General features: G+C 53.6%; 1 protein-coding gene across 2 annotated transcripts; it reads left to right on the forward strand.

Moving 5' to 3' along the window:
• The first annotated feature begins 594 nt into the window (after positions 1-594).
• Mgat1 (alpha-1,3-mannosyl-glycoprotein 2-beta-N-acetylglucosaminyltransferase) lies at positions 595-15,172 on the forward strand. Of its 2 annotated transcripts, XM_037233342.1 has the most exons (10): positions 595-914; positions 1,874-1,996; positions 5,194-5,305; positions 5,615-5,871; positions 6,478-6,721; positions 7,298-7,421; positions 8,322-8,426; positions 9,079-9,169; positions 10,900-11,070; positions 13,953-15,172. In XM_037233342.1, exons 2-10 carry the CDS (start codon positions 1,886-1,888, stop codon positions 14,064-14,066), a joined length of 1,329 nt encoding a protein of 442 aa, XP_037089237.1. In that variant the 5' UTR covers positions 595-914; positions 1,874-1,885; the 3' UTR covers positions 14,067-15,172. The 2 variants fall into 2 exon arrangements, with proteins under 2 accessions (XP_037089237.1, XP_037089236.1); XM_037233341.1 differs by lacking the exons at positions 595-914; positions 1,874-1,996 and adding an exon at positions 4,398-5,014.
• The last annotated feature ends 3,753 nt before the right edge of the window (positions 15,173-18,925 follow it).

An 18,925-nucleotide genomic window follows, 5' to 3' on the forward strand; every position in this document is an offset into this window, starting at 1 on the left:
GTATTTCATCTAGCCTTCGGTCGCTCGATGTGTTGTTTGACTTATATCACACTGTACACGCACACCACTCACTTCCCAACCCCCACGATTGTTTTGGTTACCGAAGCACAACGTAGCGCAACCAACGCATTTCGGCGCTCAGCGCAGCGTAATAAATTCAAACCTGGCGCTATTTGCGAACTTATACTTCCTATGAGCTTTTCGCCCAAATCAACTACATTCGCAAAGGAAGCCATTGCTGACCAATGAGCACACACCTTATAAATAATGCCTAGTGTTCATTGGGTGATATGACGCACAGGCGTTCCATTCAATGCGTGATACTTGAAGCGAATACACCGCTTGCACCACCTCTCAAAATATTGAAAATGTTAATGACTTATATCTTTTTTGAGCAGTTTAAAGCCATTCTTACCCGTAATTTGTAGAATAGAGCCTGCCTCCTCTACAAACATTACAAACTACAAGGATAATTCTATTTTTGTCTTTCTGGTGGGACCTCATTTCGATCATCCCTCTCAAGGTCGCTCATATCTTGACATATGTGGCGCACTAAGGCCTTACAATCATGTTGGCGCACGGAGGCAACCTTGCGCGGTGGCACTGGGGACGGGATACGTGTTGGTGGCCCATTGAGGAGGGGAGCATATGTTCCCACCAATCCCTCGTGATATCATACATTTACTCTGCGTGTTTTCAAGCTAGTAGGTTCGTCCCCTCGGTGCTTTAATATTGCGTGGTTCTGTAATACTATGACCGACAAATGCCAGTATTGATGCCCAGCCCCAGAGTGAAAGGGATTTGTAACCACTTTGATACGAAATATCCATGTAAGCCGGACCTTATAATGCCAAAAATGAGGTCTTAATTGGAGTGCCTGCCTGTCTAGGCATTTGAAAACATAAGATTACCAGGTAAGATATGAGCAACTAGCATCAGGAACATAAAGCTTAGATGCATCTTCCAGAAGATTTGGCCTGCAAACCATTGGAACTGCAAAGGCAACCATTTTGGGGGTATACCACATGTGATATAATTTTGAAACTTGCCCCCAAAATTTGGTGCATATGTGCTGTGAATGCAAATGCCCCTTTTTGGTGTTTGGCCTGCACCCACTCTGCAGAAGATCCAACCATCAGTCAATTCATTGTGTATGGTGCCCACTTGAGGACAGTGCACCAAGCCTGAAACTTAGGTGTGCATTTAGGCAATTTGAATGGTGTGATGTTGTTTGTTTCAATTCCAATTAAGGCAAAAAAACATTCTGTCATAGTAAACATAAGCCTCTAGCATATACTAGACTTAACTATACTCTGTTCACTCATGCACAGAGTTTGGTGCATCATTGTACATCAGGCATCCAGTGCAGCTAAGATTGTTTTGCAGACTGGGGGACCATGCCATGTGTATGCTGTCCAATTGTCACATGAGAGGGCAAAGTGCCAGCTGTTGGATAGCTCATTGTACTCTGGGTATTCCCAAAACAGCTACATTTGCTTTTCCATGCCTCCTTATGTAAACATGTTGAACTCCATATCCAATATTGTATGAATATAGAGCAGACATGGCTTGACATTGTGAGACAACAATGAAGTCTGTCACAATATTAGTTTGGCTTGCTCCACAGGTGTGAAAAGTAGCACATTCTGATAACTATCATGCAGTCAGCTTTTTGTTTTGTTTTAAGTGCTAACACCAGCTGTTAGGAAAACTAAACTGTGGGTTAGCATGTACCACTAAGCCAGTTTGAGTGGATGTGGCTTCCTTCAATATGTGATCCCTGACCCTGGCTTTTCATCACTGTGGATGGGGCACAAATGGTAGTGGCTATGCACCTGCCACTGACCACTGCCTGCCCGCCCTCATGTTTTAGGTGCCACAGAAGATGCGCAACAAGGTACTGCTGTACATATTTGCTGGTGTGATGATCTGGTCTTTCGCCTCCTACCTGTTCATCATGCATCGGCCCAGTAGTGCAGCCCGCAAAACTGAAGAGGTCAGTCATGCTGCTATACTGAACACCATGATGAGTTGTATTAGTGGGGTTTGGAGGAACATCTGCTAGGCAGAAATGTTCAGCAGTTGGCAATGAAAATGTGTTTCCTTCAGTGAATTACTATGTGAAAAATGTAACACTGCTTTGAATGAGGTTGTCTTGCTAGTATTTCTTTCACATAGCCAACCTTTTCCAATACTTAGTGGGCAAAACCCAAGTCCTCAGCCCCATTGTTGCAGGACTAGGTAAGCTATGGGTGTCACAGTCATTGGTGCTGCTTGTGAGATTGTCACATGTTCTTGCAGACCTCTCATGACTTATGGGAGCATATCATTCAGTCAGTTTGTCACATCAGGCCAAACCATGTTGCAGCTGTATCAAATGAAAAATGCATGTCTGTCCTCCCTTTGAATCTTGCTTGCATCCATGTGTTTGAAGCTCATGCTCTGTGTTCCATGTGTTCTATGGAAGTCCGCAATATTTATTGGAGGATTGGCGGGAATGTGGACGCTGGGTGGGGGTTAAGAACCATGAAGGCTTTGAGGGCAAAACGATGCGATGATGCGATTGGAATATTCCCGATTGATGTAATGAGCTTACACTGGGTGTATGGCATACCGGCGGCGCCAAATAACAACATGTGCACAGTGTATGGTGTCGGCTAATGGACGTTACCCCAGCGGGCTGCGGTCGCACAGCACCTCCGGGCGCATGGCTGACACAGATCTCGGCCACCACTGGACACACATGCTGGCCGCCTGAGCCCGGTCAGTGTCGTCCGACATTCTGGGGTTCTCAAGCCGACGTTCTCGGGTTCTCAGGCTGACATTGTCGGGTTTTGGGGCCGACATGCTCGGGTTCCGGGGCCGACATGCCCGGGTTCTCGGGCCGACATGCCGGGGTTCTCGGGCCCAAATTATCGGGTTCGGAGGCCGACGTTTTTGAGTTCTCTGGCCGACATTTTCGGGTCAGCGATCCTAGACGCGACTGGTGCCTCCGAGCCCGCTGGGGCTGCCGTTGACTCAGCTGACACGCTGATTGTCAGGCGGAGGGAGGGCGGGGCACACCTGACGCTTACGAGCCCGTCATTGGCTGAGCTATAGCGCAGCTGCGGCTCTCTCACTTCCGTCACTGGCAGTCAATCACGCCAGTGCCAGCCGGGTTATGAACATCACCGATGTTAAATGTGGCGGCCGCCGCCGTACCGTCATGGGAAGAACGTCCTACTACTGTGCCACGAAATCCAAGCGCCGAGTGTTGGAATCCCCTTGATTATCAGATATTTAGCGCGTGTCACCTGGCTGAATTTTGCAGGTTATTGCAGTGACCTTGAGTGCACGTCTGCCTGCCCTCACCCCCCCCCCCCCCCCCGCTGCTCTGGGGACTCCACCCAGAGCGATGGGAATCGCGGCGTGTTCAGCTTCCTGTCAACAAGCGAGCATTTAATGGGGTTCGCATGATGATAGCAAGTTTGGTGTTTGCGGCGTTTGGCATGACCGTGGTCCTTGGGGACGGACATATGCTGACATTTGGTTGTTTTTCAGTGAGCGGACCGCCCGCTGACATTGATATGGGGGTTCATGCGGTTTGCGAACTGCTGTCTTGAAAACGGGTGGATTGTTATGCTCTTATCGGGACATAGACGGTCAAATAAATGTCAATATCCCGGTATACTGTGTAGTGAAGTTATTCCAAGTTATGATTTCCATGTTTTTTCCGGCGGTTGAGCTTAGGCCATCTGGCACGTCTACACCTGTCGCAGTAGCTGTACGTGAAGCTTGTAAATTAATACGATGCCGTCATATCTGCCGCTTCGTGGTACGTGAAGCGTTAATGTTGCATCACGTCGCTGTTGCCCCGTCAGTACGATGCTTATCACTGCATTGCACACAACTGGCAGCTTGTTGCGTGCTGCACCGTACTTGCAGTTGCGGGCGGTGTGTCGGAGTGTCAGTGTCGGCGCTCGCCCGGCCAGCTCCGCGCGGACCGCGCTGTAGACCGACAGTCTCCACCGGGACAGCTGTCAGGTCGGGACCGAACCAACGGCCGCTCGGAGGCCGAGCCGGCCCCGCTCTGCGCCGTGTTGTGTACCACCGAGCGGCCGTCGGTGCCCTGGTGGAGTGCCGGCCTGACCGCGTGCGCCCGTCCTCCGCGTCCGGCCGCCGGTCCTCCTCGTCACGGCCGAGTGGGGCGGCGGCAGCCGGCTGGCGCGTCGGCAGCCGTCTGCGATCTGCCGGCTCGGACGCATCGGTCGGCGCACCTGAGTCGGTCGGCGCAGCTGTGCTGCGGCGTCCCTCGGGCCCCACGTGGCTGCGGCCGTCGTGCGCCACCCCGCGCTGCGCCGCGCCCGCCGCCCGGTCGGCGTGCGCAGTACCGCCACACGTCGCCTGCCAGCCCGCGCCGTCGGCGGTCTCTGTCGGGCAGATTAGGCGGTCACTGGGCACCTGCTGTCGGGTGCAGGAACAGTACCTGCCGTCGGGTACAGGTGTGGCGCCGCTCATTGGGGTCGTGCGGCGATCACCGTCGCGCCACACTCGTTCAGCTGGAGGCACGCCATACCGTAGGACAGTGGCGCCGGTGTTGTTTGTGATCCCCGGACGTGCGGTCGGTCAGTGCCGACCTGAGACAGCGGTGGCCTGGCCCTGTTGCCGCCGGCTGGTGTGCTGGTGTTGCCCCGACCGTGGACTGACGCAGCGCCGGGTCTGCCGTGATCTGACCTTTGGCCGAGTCTGCGGCGCGCCGGTCCGGTGCGGCGTCGACAGCGGACGGCTGGACATGCGGCTGGCGGTGATGTGGACCGGGTCGCGTCTGCCGGCGCGGGCTGTCCTGCTGGCGGCGGTGATCGTCGGCGCTGCGCTGCTGCCACTGCTGCACGGCCTGCTGGCGCTGCACCTCTGCCGGTCGCAGCAGGCACCGGCGCTCTGCAGCAGCCTGCTGGCGCAGACGCTGGCGCTGCAGGCTGTCGCCGCCCTCCTGCTGCTGCTGTGTCGCTACGCCGCCGAGCAGCCGCCAGCCACGGTACACTGGCGCGCTGGTCGGCCGGGCACTGTTCGCGGGGTGTGCGGCGCTCCGGCCGTCAGCGGGCCCGCCTGTGACCCGTGTTCGTGTCTTGAAGTTTGGCCGGTCAGAGGCGCCGTCTGTGCTCGCTGCTAGGAGGTGCGAGGCTCGGCTCGAGGCTGACGGTGCCGCTGTTGCAGGCGCTGTACAATCTGAATGAGCAGCTGGCGGTGCTGCAGAGCAATCTGGTAGAGCAGAGGGAGGAGAACAAACAGCTGCTGCAGACGCTGAAGGAGATCGCAGAGAAGCGGGGTAAGTCATGCATACTGCGTTCATTGGTATCCAACGGACGTGTCCACGCTTCGCTCACTCGTGGTTATTTTCTGTGGGGTATTACGAAAGCGAGCCTTTATTGCTTTACTTAACGTGTTGCCGCCGCTACCATGACGTGGTGTCGTCCACGTTTGCTCCAAAGACTGGAAATAGTCGAGTTGAAAGCGGCGCGGCACTGTATGCCCCCGCCCTGGATGCCTGTCAAGCCATCAGACCGGAGCAATGTGTCTCCAAAGCTCGGCTGGTCGCACTGCGGCCCCCTCTTAGCCGGCTGTCCCCGCCTGGCAGGTGTTCACAGCACGGTCGGGGCGCGAGCACTGGCGCCACCGCCGGCTGGCGAGAGCGGCGCGCCGGGCCCGCCGCCGCCCACCATCGCCGTCCTGGTGTTCGCGTGTAATCGTGTGACGGTGTCGCGTCACCTGGACCAGCTGCTGAGCTACCGGCCAGACGCCGCCCGCTTCCCGATCGTCGTGTCGCAGGACTGCGGCGATCGCGCCACCGCCGACGTCATTGCCGGCTACGGCTCCCAGCTGACGCACATTAAGGTGAGGTTCGCGGTTGGCGCACGCCAAGGTGAGGTTCGCGGCTGGAGCACATTAAGGTGAGGTTCGCGGCTGGCGCACGCCAAGTTGAGGCTTGCGGCTGGAGCACATTAAGGTGAGGTTCGCAGCTGGCGCACGCCAAGGTGAGGTTCGCGGCTGGAGCACATTAAGGTGAGGTTCGCGGCTGACGCACGCCAAGGTGAGGTTCACGGCTGGAGCACATTAGGGTGAGGCTCCCAGCTGACGCACACCAAGATGAGGTTTGCAGCTGGCGCACGCCAGGTTGAAACTCACAGCTGGAGCTCAACAACGGGTTCATAGCTGATACACATCAAGATTTGGCGCTGAGCCAACCGTCCACGGGAGAAGGGGGCTCACAGATGATGCACCATAAGGGCAGGCGGACCCCAGCCAGACATCCTCCACAAGATGGTGTGCGCACCATAGCGGTGGACAGTGCCGGTGAACTGCGTTGAGAAAATCTCACCATCCGTGCTTTTACTCCGCTCTGTTACTGCAAGGTGGTCGCGCACGACGCTGAGCTGGGGAGGCTAGCTGAGTGGCAGTTATGATGCACCTCTGACCAGTTCGCTGCCTTTCTGACCTCAGCAACCGGACCTGAGCGACATTGTGCTGCCGCCCAAGGAGAAGAAGTTTAAGGGCTATTTCAAGATCGCGCGGCACTACCGCTGGGCGCTGGGCCAGATGTTCGAGACGTTCAACTACTCGACGGTGCTGATCCTGGAGGATGATCTGGATGTGGCGCCCGACATCTTCGACTACTTCTCCAGCACGCTGCCGCTGCTGACGGCGGACCGCTCGCTGTGGTGCGTCTCCGCCTGGAACGACAACGGTGAGTGGGTGGCCCGCGTCTGCCGACGAAAGTGGCGGCGCCGGTGGCAGCGGCTGGCCACGCCTGCGGTTCGGGCCGGTGGGCCGTGCTGTGTGTGCGGCGGCAGGTTGGCACCGGTTCGAACTTCCGGCGCCGCGTCACAGTGAGCAGGTGACCCGGTTGCCCGGACAGGCCGCCGCTGCGCCGCATTCCTGGTTACACGCTGGACATCGGAGCGTGACCCACGGCTAGTGTGGTGATTTGTTCCACTATCGCAGTATCAGTTCACGCCGCATCGGAGGCTGGCTGGCGCTGCATTGTGCGCCTCCCGCAAGTGTAGCCGGCACCGCTGAGCATGGTTGCCGTTGTAACTCTGAGCATGATCGTCGTTTGCACGATTGCGGTTGCCACTCCGCTTCCGTTAGTTCGCACGCGCATCGGTTTTCTTGTGACCGGATTGAGCAGCTTCAGATTACGTCGTATTTCCGGTGGTTAGCCTTCCTTTGCGTCGAAAACTGGCGTGGCAACCTTCGACGATTGACTGGTGACATTAGAAGTTGCGTTCTTCCCGCTGACGCAGTGTGCCGCTGCCGGCAGGCAAGCTGGACCGGATCGAGGTGGGCGCGCCCGAGCTGCTGTACAGGAGTGACTTCTTCCCCGGCCTCGGCTGGATGATCACCAGCGAGCTGTGGCGCGAGCTGCGCTCCAAGTGGCCCAAGTCGTACGTACAGCACGGCACGGCCCGCTCCGCGCCTGCTCAGGGATGCTCACTGAGCTGCCGTGCCGCCGATGGCGCTTGGTTTCGTTTTTGATACGCGCGGTCCGTTTTGCAGGGATGGATGGGCGGTGAGAGTCATTGCTGTTCATGGTCTGGTGGCAACACCCGAGCAGAGTAGAGCAATGCCAGTTTAATGGGGCAATATGTGCTTCGGCCCTTTCGGCTATATGCCTAGTGTTAGATGAGCTTTATCGTGCTATGCAACGCCATGATAGAACCATTCCGTTCTAGTTTGACGCACACCGATTGCGTTCTCGCGAACTGGGATGATATGCTGGGCAGAGTAGTGACAGTATGGTGTAGGTAATCCTTTTAGCTTGGAATATGCGTCGATTGTAGCTGCGCGATGGCTCTTCTGCGGACCACATGCACCAGTATGCGTGGCTCCGTCTTGTTTTGTTCATGATGCACAGGCGTTTTCGTTTATGTATCGAAATAGTTGTAATTATTTGTGATGACCTGTATGATCGTGCAGACATTCTTGAGTTTTCGGTCTCGGTTCTTGGCGAAGAAAAACAAGCAGGCATGTACCAATTATGTTTTCCAGATATGGTACGTGTGCTTCATTTCCGCGCTTAGTGCGGCTGGGAGTGTATGCTTTACATCTGCTGTGCAATGGCATTGCGCCATTTTCGCCTACGCCCACCCCACCCCATCGGGACCAGGGTTTCACCAGGGCCGGCCATACCGTCATGACACGCGGCATCACTACCGCCGCGCTGCACGGGCCGGCGGGAGCCCGGGCCCCACTACTGACGGAGCTCCCTGTCACCGGGAGCGGCCGCTGTCGCCATGCGCGTGAGCACGACCCCTTTCAACAGCCTCCTCTGCGTCCGGCCGCAGGTACTGGGACGACTGGATGCGGGAGCCGGCCCAGCGCCAGGACCGGGCCTGCATCCGACCAGAGGTGTCACGCACGCGCACCTTCGGCAAGAAGGGCGTCAGCAAGTAGGTGACGCGAAACGGTGGTGGCAGGCCGAGGCCGCCGCCGCGGTCTCAAACTGAGCATCGGGGGGGGGGGGGGGGGGGGGGAGGGGCGTCATAGCGGAATCCGCTGCGCTCGCTGTCGCTTGGCTTCCCGTGCGTCCTGGAGTAACGGGAGCGCGGAGGTGCGGGAGGCGCGGGTGGCGGTGAGCGGCCCCTGCAGGCGCAGTGGTCCGCTGACGGGGCCGAATGGGGTGCATATGGTGTCCAGGGCTGGTCTGTACCGGCGGCTGCAGCCCTGTGGCGCCTGGCAGAGCTGGGGCGAATGTCACGCGATGCAAGTAATTCAGTAGGTGGTTTTCGGTTCTCCGTGGCAGGTGCGCCGCCGTTAGTCTGTCTTATTCAGTCTTCAAGCAATGGTAAAATGGCGACCTTTAGAGAGCGCGACACCCTGGAATGTCTACTTGCAAGACGGCGATGAATGGGAGTGTGGCTGGCATTGCTTATGCACGACGCACGAGGTGAAGCTCGGAGTGAAATGCGATAGCCGTCTAGGAGGACTTACGCAAGGCCCTCACTCAATTTGTGATGAGTTGGTAGTTGCTGCTCCGTGTTCTAGTGTCTTCGTGACGCACACCGCTCCCTCTATTGTTGACTATTCGTTTCTTCTCCACAGTGGGCTGTTCTTTGAGAAGCATCTGAAGTACATACATCTCAATGATAAGCCCGTGCCATTCACTAAGATGGATCTGAGCTATCTACTTAAGGTAAGTCCGTCCATGATGATTCTGACACTATGAATGTCAACTTTTTTAAATGATAAGTGTATATGACATTGTACTCTATACTCCTATGTGCTGGAAACTTAAGGGCGCGTTGTGAACATAAATCCATTGCTAGGTATACAAAGCTGAATACGTTCGGCCTCAGTCACCGGATCCCAGTCAAAGGACCGGGCATAGAAGCGGCCGCGCCTTTGCCATGGAATGGAATTTCATTTCATTGTCTGTTGCATATCGCCAAATATCGCGTAATTACTGGCAGAAAAGTGGCCCAAAGAAGTCGCACCTTGCATTTGCCCTCCCGATCCACAACGTTCTGGTTCAAGCTTGTTATAGACGTAATTTTGTTGGCTCCAATTTTTTTTTGCGGTCTCTGCAATGCTACAATTTGAGTTTTTAAATACAAACAAGCAACGTCATATGCGATGAGCTATAAAAATGCTCCAGTTATTACTGTCTTATCTGCGTGAATGATATTCCTGGCAAATGCACTGAACAACTTATGTGTTACAAACACCTTACGTGTTACTGAACAAACTTACGCTGTTTTTATTGTGATAAAGGTTTTATCCGAACCTCTTGAATGGATGGATTCTTGGGATCAGGACTCACCTTAATCGCTGCTGGTTGTGTGAGCCGTGGCCCGTACCATCCGGCCATGAAATTCAAGGTCAACGCCAGAATTTGGTGGCGAAAATGAAGCGTGCTGTAAGGCTGGGCACGGCCCTCCTATCGTCTGACCTTCATCGCGACCACTGCGACCCGTCGCACGGCATTTCTTGTCCGGGCAAATAGCGGGCGCCTAAAGCGACTTGAACCCACCTCACCTTGGGAGGTTGGCCGGAAAGCAGGCGCTCAATCCAACTGAGCTACCGAACGAACAACTATTTAACTCGAAAAAGTGGTCAGCTGTCAAAAACCCATTTTTGAGACCAGGGCTCCACACAGTTGTCAAACGTGCCGGACAATTGGCATTTCGATGTTATTAATTTGTGGAGTTCACGAAATTTCAGAGGGATGTCGGCAACGTCCGCACTTACGCAGAGAAACCCTCCATAAACTTGACACTGGGTGGGTACGATAGGGTTAGGTCCACGCGCCTTTCATAGGGGGAATTAGGTCAACGCTCCAGGCCGACCTGGTAGGTGACCGAATATTTATCCAGTGGTTTGCCTAGTGATAGTTTATGTGGGTAAGGTACCCTATAGAAGCGACTCCCCTGGCTGAGAAACAGATGTTTAATTCAAAAGGCGGGGATAGCAGTGAAAGCGACGCATCCTTGACTTCTCATCTTGCTTGGACCAACCGCAGTAACGCTAGCAGTGCGAGCCCAAAACTCATTCAAGACTGTCTAAGGGCTGGTCATCTTCAAGAAGGGTATTATGTCGTTGGGAGTTCGAAAGAGCTCTTTAGTCGTGCTGTGGCCGTTTTTCACCAACGAGAGCAGATACAGTTCTTAACCCGTGGTGTCCTGCAGTACGAGCGGTCAGTAAGAGTACGTACTAGAACTGTTTAAGCATGTTCTGTTCCAGTTAAGCGGGCTTTGAGCGCAGCCTATTCTAGACGCTACGGCGGGGACAATGACTGGTATACTCGAAAAATTTTCACTGGTGTGTCTGTAGACCTGTATTACATGGCATGCCTCGCCACTGGAAGTCTTCGTATTGAGCGCCTGGATGCAGAAAGTGACATTAGAACCTGTCGCCTTCCCGCAGGCGAATTACGACAGGTCGTTCACCGACCGCGTCTACTCGTGTCCGGAGGTGACGTACGCCGAGCTCAAGAGCCGCACCATCCGCCACAACGGCTGCGTCCGCATCCAGTACGTCACCAAGGACTCCTTCAAGAGGACGTCCAAGATGCTGGGCCTGATGGACGACCTAAAGGTAGGCTGGCCGACGCGGCGCTCGCCGTGCCCGGAGTACTGGTCTGTGGCGGGACAGGCAGATGCTCTCTAACCAGAAGTACTGGCCTGTGGCGGGACGGGCGGGCGCTCTGTAACCGGGTCTGTGACGGGACGGGCAGACGCTTTCTAACCAGAAGTACTGGCCTGTGGCGGGACGGGCGGGCGCTCTGTAACCGGATATGTGGCGGGACGGGCAGGCGCTCTGTAACCGGGTCTGTGGCGGGACGGGCAGGCGCTCTGTAACCGGATCTGTGGCTGGACGGGCGGGCGCTCTGTAACCATGTCTGTGGCGGGACGGGCAGATGCTCTGTAGCTGTGTCCACAGTACGGGTCTGTGGCGAGACGGGCAGGTGCTCTGTTACTGTGTCCACAGTACAGGTCTGTGGCGAGACGGGTAAGCGCTTTGTAACTGGATACGCGCGGAAGAGGACTGCTGTAAATGCGGGTCTTCGATGCCAAGCCGCTTCGAAGTGAAACCCACGGCGTTGTTGAAGAAGAGGGTGTGGCCGAGCAGGGCTGCATGTGTTGTGACCTGTACTTAAGAATCGCTTCGCTGAGAAGAATGGTTCTTAAACTCCGAAATATGCACTGGAATGTTCGCCGACATATGAAGTGATGCCCAGCAGTGGCTATTCTTGCCTTTCCTACTTAGTGAGACATTCTGTCTTAAGGTGGTTACCTACCAGCATGTGGAACGGTCGCAATCCATGTTCTAGGATGTTCCGTGCACGTCTCCCCTGCTTTTTAGTGCAAAGTTATTTCATGCACACTGTTACAAATATGTGAATCTGCTTACCAGAATTCAGGCTCTGGAAACATAGCACTGAGACTCAGGAATAATAAGCAGATGGATTCCGCTGTTAAATATCCGCTGCTCGTTATCGCTAACGAAAGTCAAGAATCGTTATTTGGGGAGGAATTATCAGGTTATGTTGCGTATGTGGCAGACTGCTGATTCGTTTGACAACAAAACAAATGCATGTTACCCAGCCTGCATTTATGAGAATGCGCTTCCATGGTCTGAAAACTGAAGTGGAGTACTTGCGTGAACATGCTTATACAAAAGATGGTAAAATACGATATTATTTTGGACTCTGGGCGTTCTGTGTGCGCGGTCAAATAAGTAAGCCCTAGTCACACATTGGTCACGCCTAGGGAAGGGGATAGTTCAGTTTGGCGAATATCAAGCATTGTACTGAAGAGGGAAGTAAGCACTCGAGGTGTCTGTTTCTGATGTTCGTCTTTAGAGCGTCAGAATTTGTCGGGTTGGAAGCACGCTTGTTCCGCATTGTATGGTAGTGCATAAGGTTTCAAACGCGGGATGGTTGGAGCGCCAAACCTTAGCAGGTGTTCGGTCGTGTGTCCGTGGGCAGGTGTCTAGCAACAACACGGCAAGCAGTGCCTATTGTAGGACTTAATAGGAACGGATTATGGTCACGAAGCTTGCCAACAAGTGGCTGGCTGGTTTCAATTGAAAACAACCATTGCGGGAAAGCGTGAATGTTATCTTCCGGTCATGACAGCAATGTTGTTATCGCAATGTAGCCAGGATCAAGTAAACCTGTAAGCAAACCCAGGCACATAAAACTACGTCACCTAATCATAGTTCATAGCTGTCAGCTGCACTTTCTTCAATAAGACCCAGTTGTTGGCCGGAGAACGTGGCGTAGCCCGGCAAGTGGAGAAGGGATTTAGCCGAAGACATTTTTTAACATGTGGCTACAGCTGAGCTTAACATCAGTTCAACCGCTGATGAGAATGTTGACTACTCCCCTTGATGTCTTCGCAACTTAAGTCTCAAGCATCACGTCGTGTTCACCTGCGGTTTGAGCTCCGAGCGCGGTGTTGTGCAAGGTCTCATTTCTGCCACGAAATATTAGCGTCATTATTATTTGACGTCCGGGAATTTATTGTGAATCAGCATGAGATGTGGGGTAAGGAGTATTTTCGGCGTTCTGGCTGCTGTTTCCGCTCTCGCGGCTTGTTTTGGCGCTCACTTGTGTGCAATGGGGAGGCGGCTCTTGCTTGTAGCCGGTAAAAAGTAAAATACATATTAAAGATAAAATGATAGTAGAAATGTTATTGCATCAAATATATATTGATAAAGGAATGATGATATAAGTATTATTAATGTGAGGTAAAAACAATATTAACGGTATTTCACAGGCTGTATGGCGTTTTCCAATCACATGTCGCGACGATCGCTTGTGCCCATTTTGTATAGTTTCCGCCCTGGACTCCCATGCCCTGCTCTGGCCTCTCATGCAAGGCATGTAATTTACTACCGAAAGACGGAGTTATTTACTCATGTATCGTCTTTGACGTTCGGGCTTGTCCAGGCCTCCCCATCTCGTGTACGACGGTGTGGCTCTAACCGGCTCTGCATGGCTTTGCATACGCATCCGGTGTTGCAGGGACCGTGCGTCCGCCGCCGCTGTGTGTGTCCGTCCGCCGCCCTCTGACCGGTGTCTGCATACGCAGCCGGTGTTGAAGAGACCCTGCGTCCGCCGCCGCTGTGTGTGTCCGTCCGCCGCCCTCTGACCGGTGTCTGCATACGCAGCCGGTGTTGAAGAGACTGCGTCCGCCGCCGCTGTGTATGTCCGTCCGCCGCCCTCTGACCGGTGTCTGCATACGCAGCCGGTGTTGAAGAGACTGCGTCCGCCGCCGCTGTGTGTGTCCGTCCGCCGCCCTCTGACCGGTGTCTGCATAAGCAGCCGGTGTTAAAGGGACCCTGCGTTCGCCACCACCGTGTGTGTGTCCGTTCGCCGCCTCTGACCGGTGTCTGCATACGCAGCCGGTGTTGCAGGGACCCTGCGTCCGCCGCCGCTGTGTCTGTCTCTGACCAGTGTGTGTCGCCGACAGTCGGGCGTCCCGCGCACCGGCTACCGGGGCGTGGTCAGCTTCTTCTACGAGGGGCGGCGCGTGCACCTGGCGCCGCGGCCCGACTGGACCAAGTACGACCTGAGCTGGAGCTAGCGGGCGGCCGGCGCGCTCCTCGCACTCTGTGATAGGCCGGCCGCGGGACTGGGCTCCGTCTCCGGCTCCGGCTCCGGCTCCGGCTCCGGCTCCGGCGGCGCGCGGTCGACCTCGCGCTGTGATACGCGCTGGCGACGGGTGGACGCGGTTGGCGGCCGAGCGCTGACACGCGTCGCGCCCTGTTGTCTGTTGTCGAGGGCACTGCGGGCCGCTGCGCCGCCGCCCTCGCGCTGGACACGCCTCGCGAGACGTGCTGCCAGATCCCGGACGTTTTCCGGGCGGTGTCTGGCGTGGCGCACGATGTAGAGCGTGCGCCCTTGATGACTGTCGCGGGTTACGTGGAGCGGTGTATCTACCAGGCGCGAAAGCCACCACCTTAGCGGTGAATGAGCTCCCGGGAGCGTGTGGTCACGTCACCTGTTTGTCCACTATCGTCGGATTTGGGAAGCCAACATCTGTATGTTTGGTGACTATGCAAGAAACGTGATGCGGGCGACGCGCGCGACCTCAGCGGTTTCCTTGCCGGGCTGGATATGGTTTCCAGAGTGTCGTTACGTGGGTGCGTATCATGTGATGCCTGAAATTATCCAGCGCTGGCTTAGGAGAAGGCTTTGGAGCGCGCCGGCAGTCTGTCTTGGCGCTGTCCGAGCGGCGCCGGCAGTTTGTCTTGGCGCTGTCTGGGCGGCGCCGGCAGTTATCTTGGCGCTATTTCGGCGGCGCCGTCCGGGAATCTCCTCCGAGGTCGGGGATGTGGGGTGGCGGCTGAGTTTCGGTCAAATCCCGTGGAGGGACCACCGCCGCTGGCAGGGGGGGGGGGGGGCGTGAGCCTCCGGGGTCCATGCGAGGGCTCGCTGATGCCAGGTGCCAGCCACGGCGACCGAGTCTCAAGACCAGCTGGGTTCCTCAGTCACACAACGTTTTGGGTGCGTGTTGGTGGGAAATTTAAGTCAGTCACGCGTGTGTTTTTAAGGATTGTTACCGTGTCTGCAATATTTATGTGTCACAAGCACTCTGTTTGGAATTATGTTTTGGTGGGCTTGCGTCGACTCTGTTTTACGAGCGTGATGGAATAAAGAGGCGTGATGGAATAAAGAGGGTGATGATCGACGGCCGAAAACGTCATTCGCGGACCATTTTCAACTGAACTACAACTGCGATATAGGATGCGTAATGCACACTGCGGTGGATACATTGGCAGGTCTCGCAGCTTCATAGCCTCGTTCCATGCATATTTGTCGGAGCCTTATTCGCGTTTAGCTCATGCGCATTATGAAAGACCAGGTGCGGCGTGCCCGACTTTGTGATGAGGTTATAACAATGGTTTAGTATGACTGGCTTTTGGATTCATCAGGGCACTCTTGGATGGTTCCACACCAGTGCTGTGGTAAAAAAACTACCGACAGTAGTGCCACGACATGCGGTAGTGGTTCGATGTGGTAGTGGTGCCGACTACACCACTACCGTATCCCGCGCGCATGCGATCTAATCAAAGCGTCCCGTCTCGAAATGGCCCTGGCAGTCGGCGGGACGTTAAGCCCAAACTATTACTGTTGCTTCGACTGTAAAGATCTCTAAACATCAGTGCTACTGAGAAGCAAAATATGTCCTTCGAACACTTACACCCGTCATTGCGTATGCTGCAAAACTTTGCAATCTTGACCTGCACGCGGCAATATTTCTGCTGGCAATACTCATGCGTCGCATGAGTTTCATGCGACAAAACGAGGGGAGGGGGAATGACAGGTGGGGTAGGACTGGGGAGGCAGGAGAAGGGACCACAGTCTTGGTTCTGCTGCATTTTTATTTTGCCCTCTGAGAGTTTTGTCCTCTGTATTTTCGCCGTCTCGTTATCTGCTATCTCCCTGCGCTAAGTAATCTTCCCCGCACTGCGTCAGAACTACAGCTATTGTTCGCTAAGAGCATGGCTGTGTGCATTTGGGAGCCGCATACGGCTTCCAGCTGCCAGTACAACACACTCGTCGAATTCTGGTTTCCATTTTCTTTAATCAGTCTCCCCCTCCCTCCCGCCGATGGCACGTTACCCAGTGTTTGTGTCCGTACCGAACGGTGATTTTTTTTAAAGTCGCAGCGCGCAACTTAAAATAAATTTGGTCGTGCTCGGTGTGTGCAACCCTTTTCACGTGTTGTTATTGTGAAAGCGCATTCGCGCGTTGAAATAAATCGCACGTCTTCCATATGACTATTTCTGTTCAAATTCCTGCCGCTTGACTGATATCAGTGTAGTGGCCCTGATATGGTGACCCGGAAAACACTTTTAAACGTTCACAAAGAGCGTGACGGTGGGATTTCGATGTCACTGGTGTAGGGCTGTCAGCTGCCGATGCAACACAGTTGAGCGATTTGTGAATCAGTCTCATTCAGCCTGCTACGCGTTCTGTCTGTTCTGTTTCTGACGAAATTGTAACCAAAAACAGCATACATTTTTAACTGGGGACAAATTCATATAAACCATTCCGGCTTGACTTAAATGACGATAGGCAAAAAGCAAGGATACTGAAATTTAATCCATCACCAGCATCATCAGCGTTTTGGGAGATTTCATTTGCACCAGTGATTCAGTTGCTGGCAACGTAAAAGGTCCCAGAGGTTAGGACATCGGTTTCAGTGCACGGGTGGTCGGCGCAGCAGGCCTCGGGCCGATGAGCACGTTGGTCCTGTTCTGTTCAGATGGTGTAGAATACATGTGTCCATTTTACTTGGTGGCCCCTGTGTGTTGGTTTTGCTATGCAGTCTCCGTGTAAGGTTTACTGGGCGGTCTGTTTTGGGTTGTCGGTCGTAGCAGGCGGCCTCTATGTCTATTGCTTTACGGTGTTATTGCGTTCGTGATTGCTGGTCGATGTGCGTTTAATTTCAGAAACCATTTAATTTAATAGGTCGGAGGGCTTTGTGCTGCTGCTGGGACCCATATAAGGTAAGGTACCTAGCCAATCATGCCCAGGGGCCCTCTGCATTGATCTAGGATTCTTGCCCTTTTATCTCGTTTGTGGTGGACCCTTTGTTCCTGTCGATGCCCTTTCTGTTAACTTGCCCAGGCACTCTTGGTCGCAGAGGGGCATTCATTCACTCACACCAGTCTTGGGCAATGTCTCTTTGCTCAGAGGGCCCTGTGCTCTGGCCGGTGTCCTGTATGTCAGCCTGCCGGGGAACTCTCGATCATTCAGGGACCCACCAAGGTTCAGTCCCTATTGGTGGCTCAGCCTTAGAGCAGCAGCCGAATATGCGCCACCGAATTTTTACGCGCAGTTGTCGAACATAATGATACGTGCCGCCGACGTCGTATGTGCTATTTCCGTTGGGTATTCAATTTTTGGTACCTATTATACTTGTGCGTTACGTTCTTGACGTATTTTAGATACTACATTTTGTACTCCTTTGTAACAAAGGAAGAACTCTGCTTTAGTCCAGCCGGTTAGCTGTAAATAAGCTGGCAATCAAGTTTGTGCTCGATTTGAATGGTATTGAGCGGCCGACTTTCTCTGATTTTGCTATGTTTTCCAAAAAATTGATATTACAAATATTTTAGGCCAATGAATGATCATGAATGATTCACCTGATCTGAAGAATAGTAATAAGCTCCATGCATGTGCGTACCTAGTACGCCTAGTTTGCTAGGGCTGCGCAAAGTAAGATAGGTTCCCAAATAAAACCTGCGAAGAATATTGAAATTTAATAGCCGGAAAGCGATTTTTTCGGGGGGTTCCTTAAACTCTTGGGGGGCCTTTAATGCTGGTTGCCCTCCCCCCCCCCATTTCACGAAGTCCTGGATCCGCCCCCCGTCCAACCAACCACTGCCAGAATGCTCACTGAGAGCCGTCCCGCTGCATCATGTTACAAGACCATAAAACACTTAAACGGAATGCCAACCTTTGAAACGTATTTCAAAAATATACTCTAGTGAAACCTTGGACCAGTTCATCTAATAACAACACCGGGCAGTGCCAGTGCAGCACCGTCCAGGCATAATAAGGGCATCAATTTTAATTATTTCCGGGTCCAAATTCTGCTGCCAACTCTTTGTAACAGCACTATGCTTCTTCCCTTTAGTTGCTACAACTGTCGTCGTGACAGTGTAACTCTATTACAATACCTCTACTGCATTCGCACGAGTATACTGGTGCAAATAAAAGAACGTTTGTGATTGGCCCAGCGGTCAGGCGTCTGTTACCCCGAGAAGCTCACGGGTTTAAGTTTGAGCCAGCCCGCCTCTGTGGGCCATGAGATGCTGTCTTTTACAAAGCCAAAGTGCGCGTCGGACAGCACCACCGTGGTAAACGCCGTAGGGGAAAATAAAAACCATAATATAGCGTTTTGTTAAATTTGCGGAATAATTACTATGCGTTGGCATATCTTTTTGTCTGAACAGCGTGTTTCCAGCCTTCACAGCATATATTGCACGATTATTTTGACAAATTAATGTTGCAAACATTACATAATACATACACAGGAAAAAGTAAAGTAAATGCAATGTATGTAGTGCTGGTAGTGGTAATGGCAAATGCAGTGGCTGCCAACCGTACGCGTCTGATTTAACAATAAGTAAAAAGTACAAAAGGTGGAATGCTCCCTTTAAAGATCAAGCAAAGCTAGTGAAAGCAGTTGAAAGCCATAATGGAAAATTCTGCAACATTCATTAAATCTGATTACACCTAAATAAATTGCGGGGATTCTGCTATTAAATTTCAATATTCTTCGCAGGTTTTATTTGGGAACCTATCTTACTTTGCGCAGCCCTAGAAAACTAGGCGTACTAGGTATGCACATGCATGGAGCTTATTCTTATTCTTCAGTCAGTTGAAGCTTTGACCTCAGACTAACCTCGGCCAGCGCAGTGACTTGGC

This window comes from Pollicipes pollicipes, unplaced genomic scaffold, assembly GCF_011947565.3.
Source record: "Pollicipes pollicipes isolate AB1234 unplaced genomic scaffold, Ppol_2.1 Scaffold_7231;HRSCAF=8579_pilon_pilon_pilon, whole genome shotgun sequence".
Taxonomy (NCBI): domain Eukaryota; kingdom Metazoa; phylum Arthropoda; class Thecostraca; order Pollicipedomorpha; family Pollicipedidae; genus Pollicipes; species Pollicipes pollicipes.

Coding starts and splice junctions, on each gene's coding strand:
- Mgat1 (XM_037233341.1), top strand. CDS start 4,772: ATGCGGCTGGCGGTGATGTGGACCGGGTCGCGTCTGCCGGCGCGGGCT. Junction 6,722..7,297: donor CTCCGCCTGGAACGACAACG/GTGAGTGGGTGG, acceptor CGCTGCCGGCAG/GCAAGCTGGACCGGATCGAG. Junction 8,427..9,078: donor GGCAAGAAGGGCGTCAGCAA/GTAGGTGACGCG, acceptor TCTTCTCCACAG/TGGGCTGTTCTTTGAGAAGC.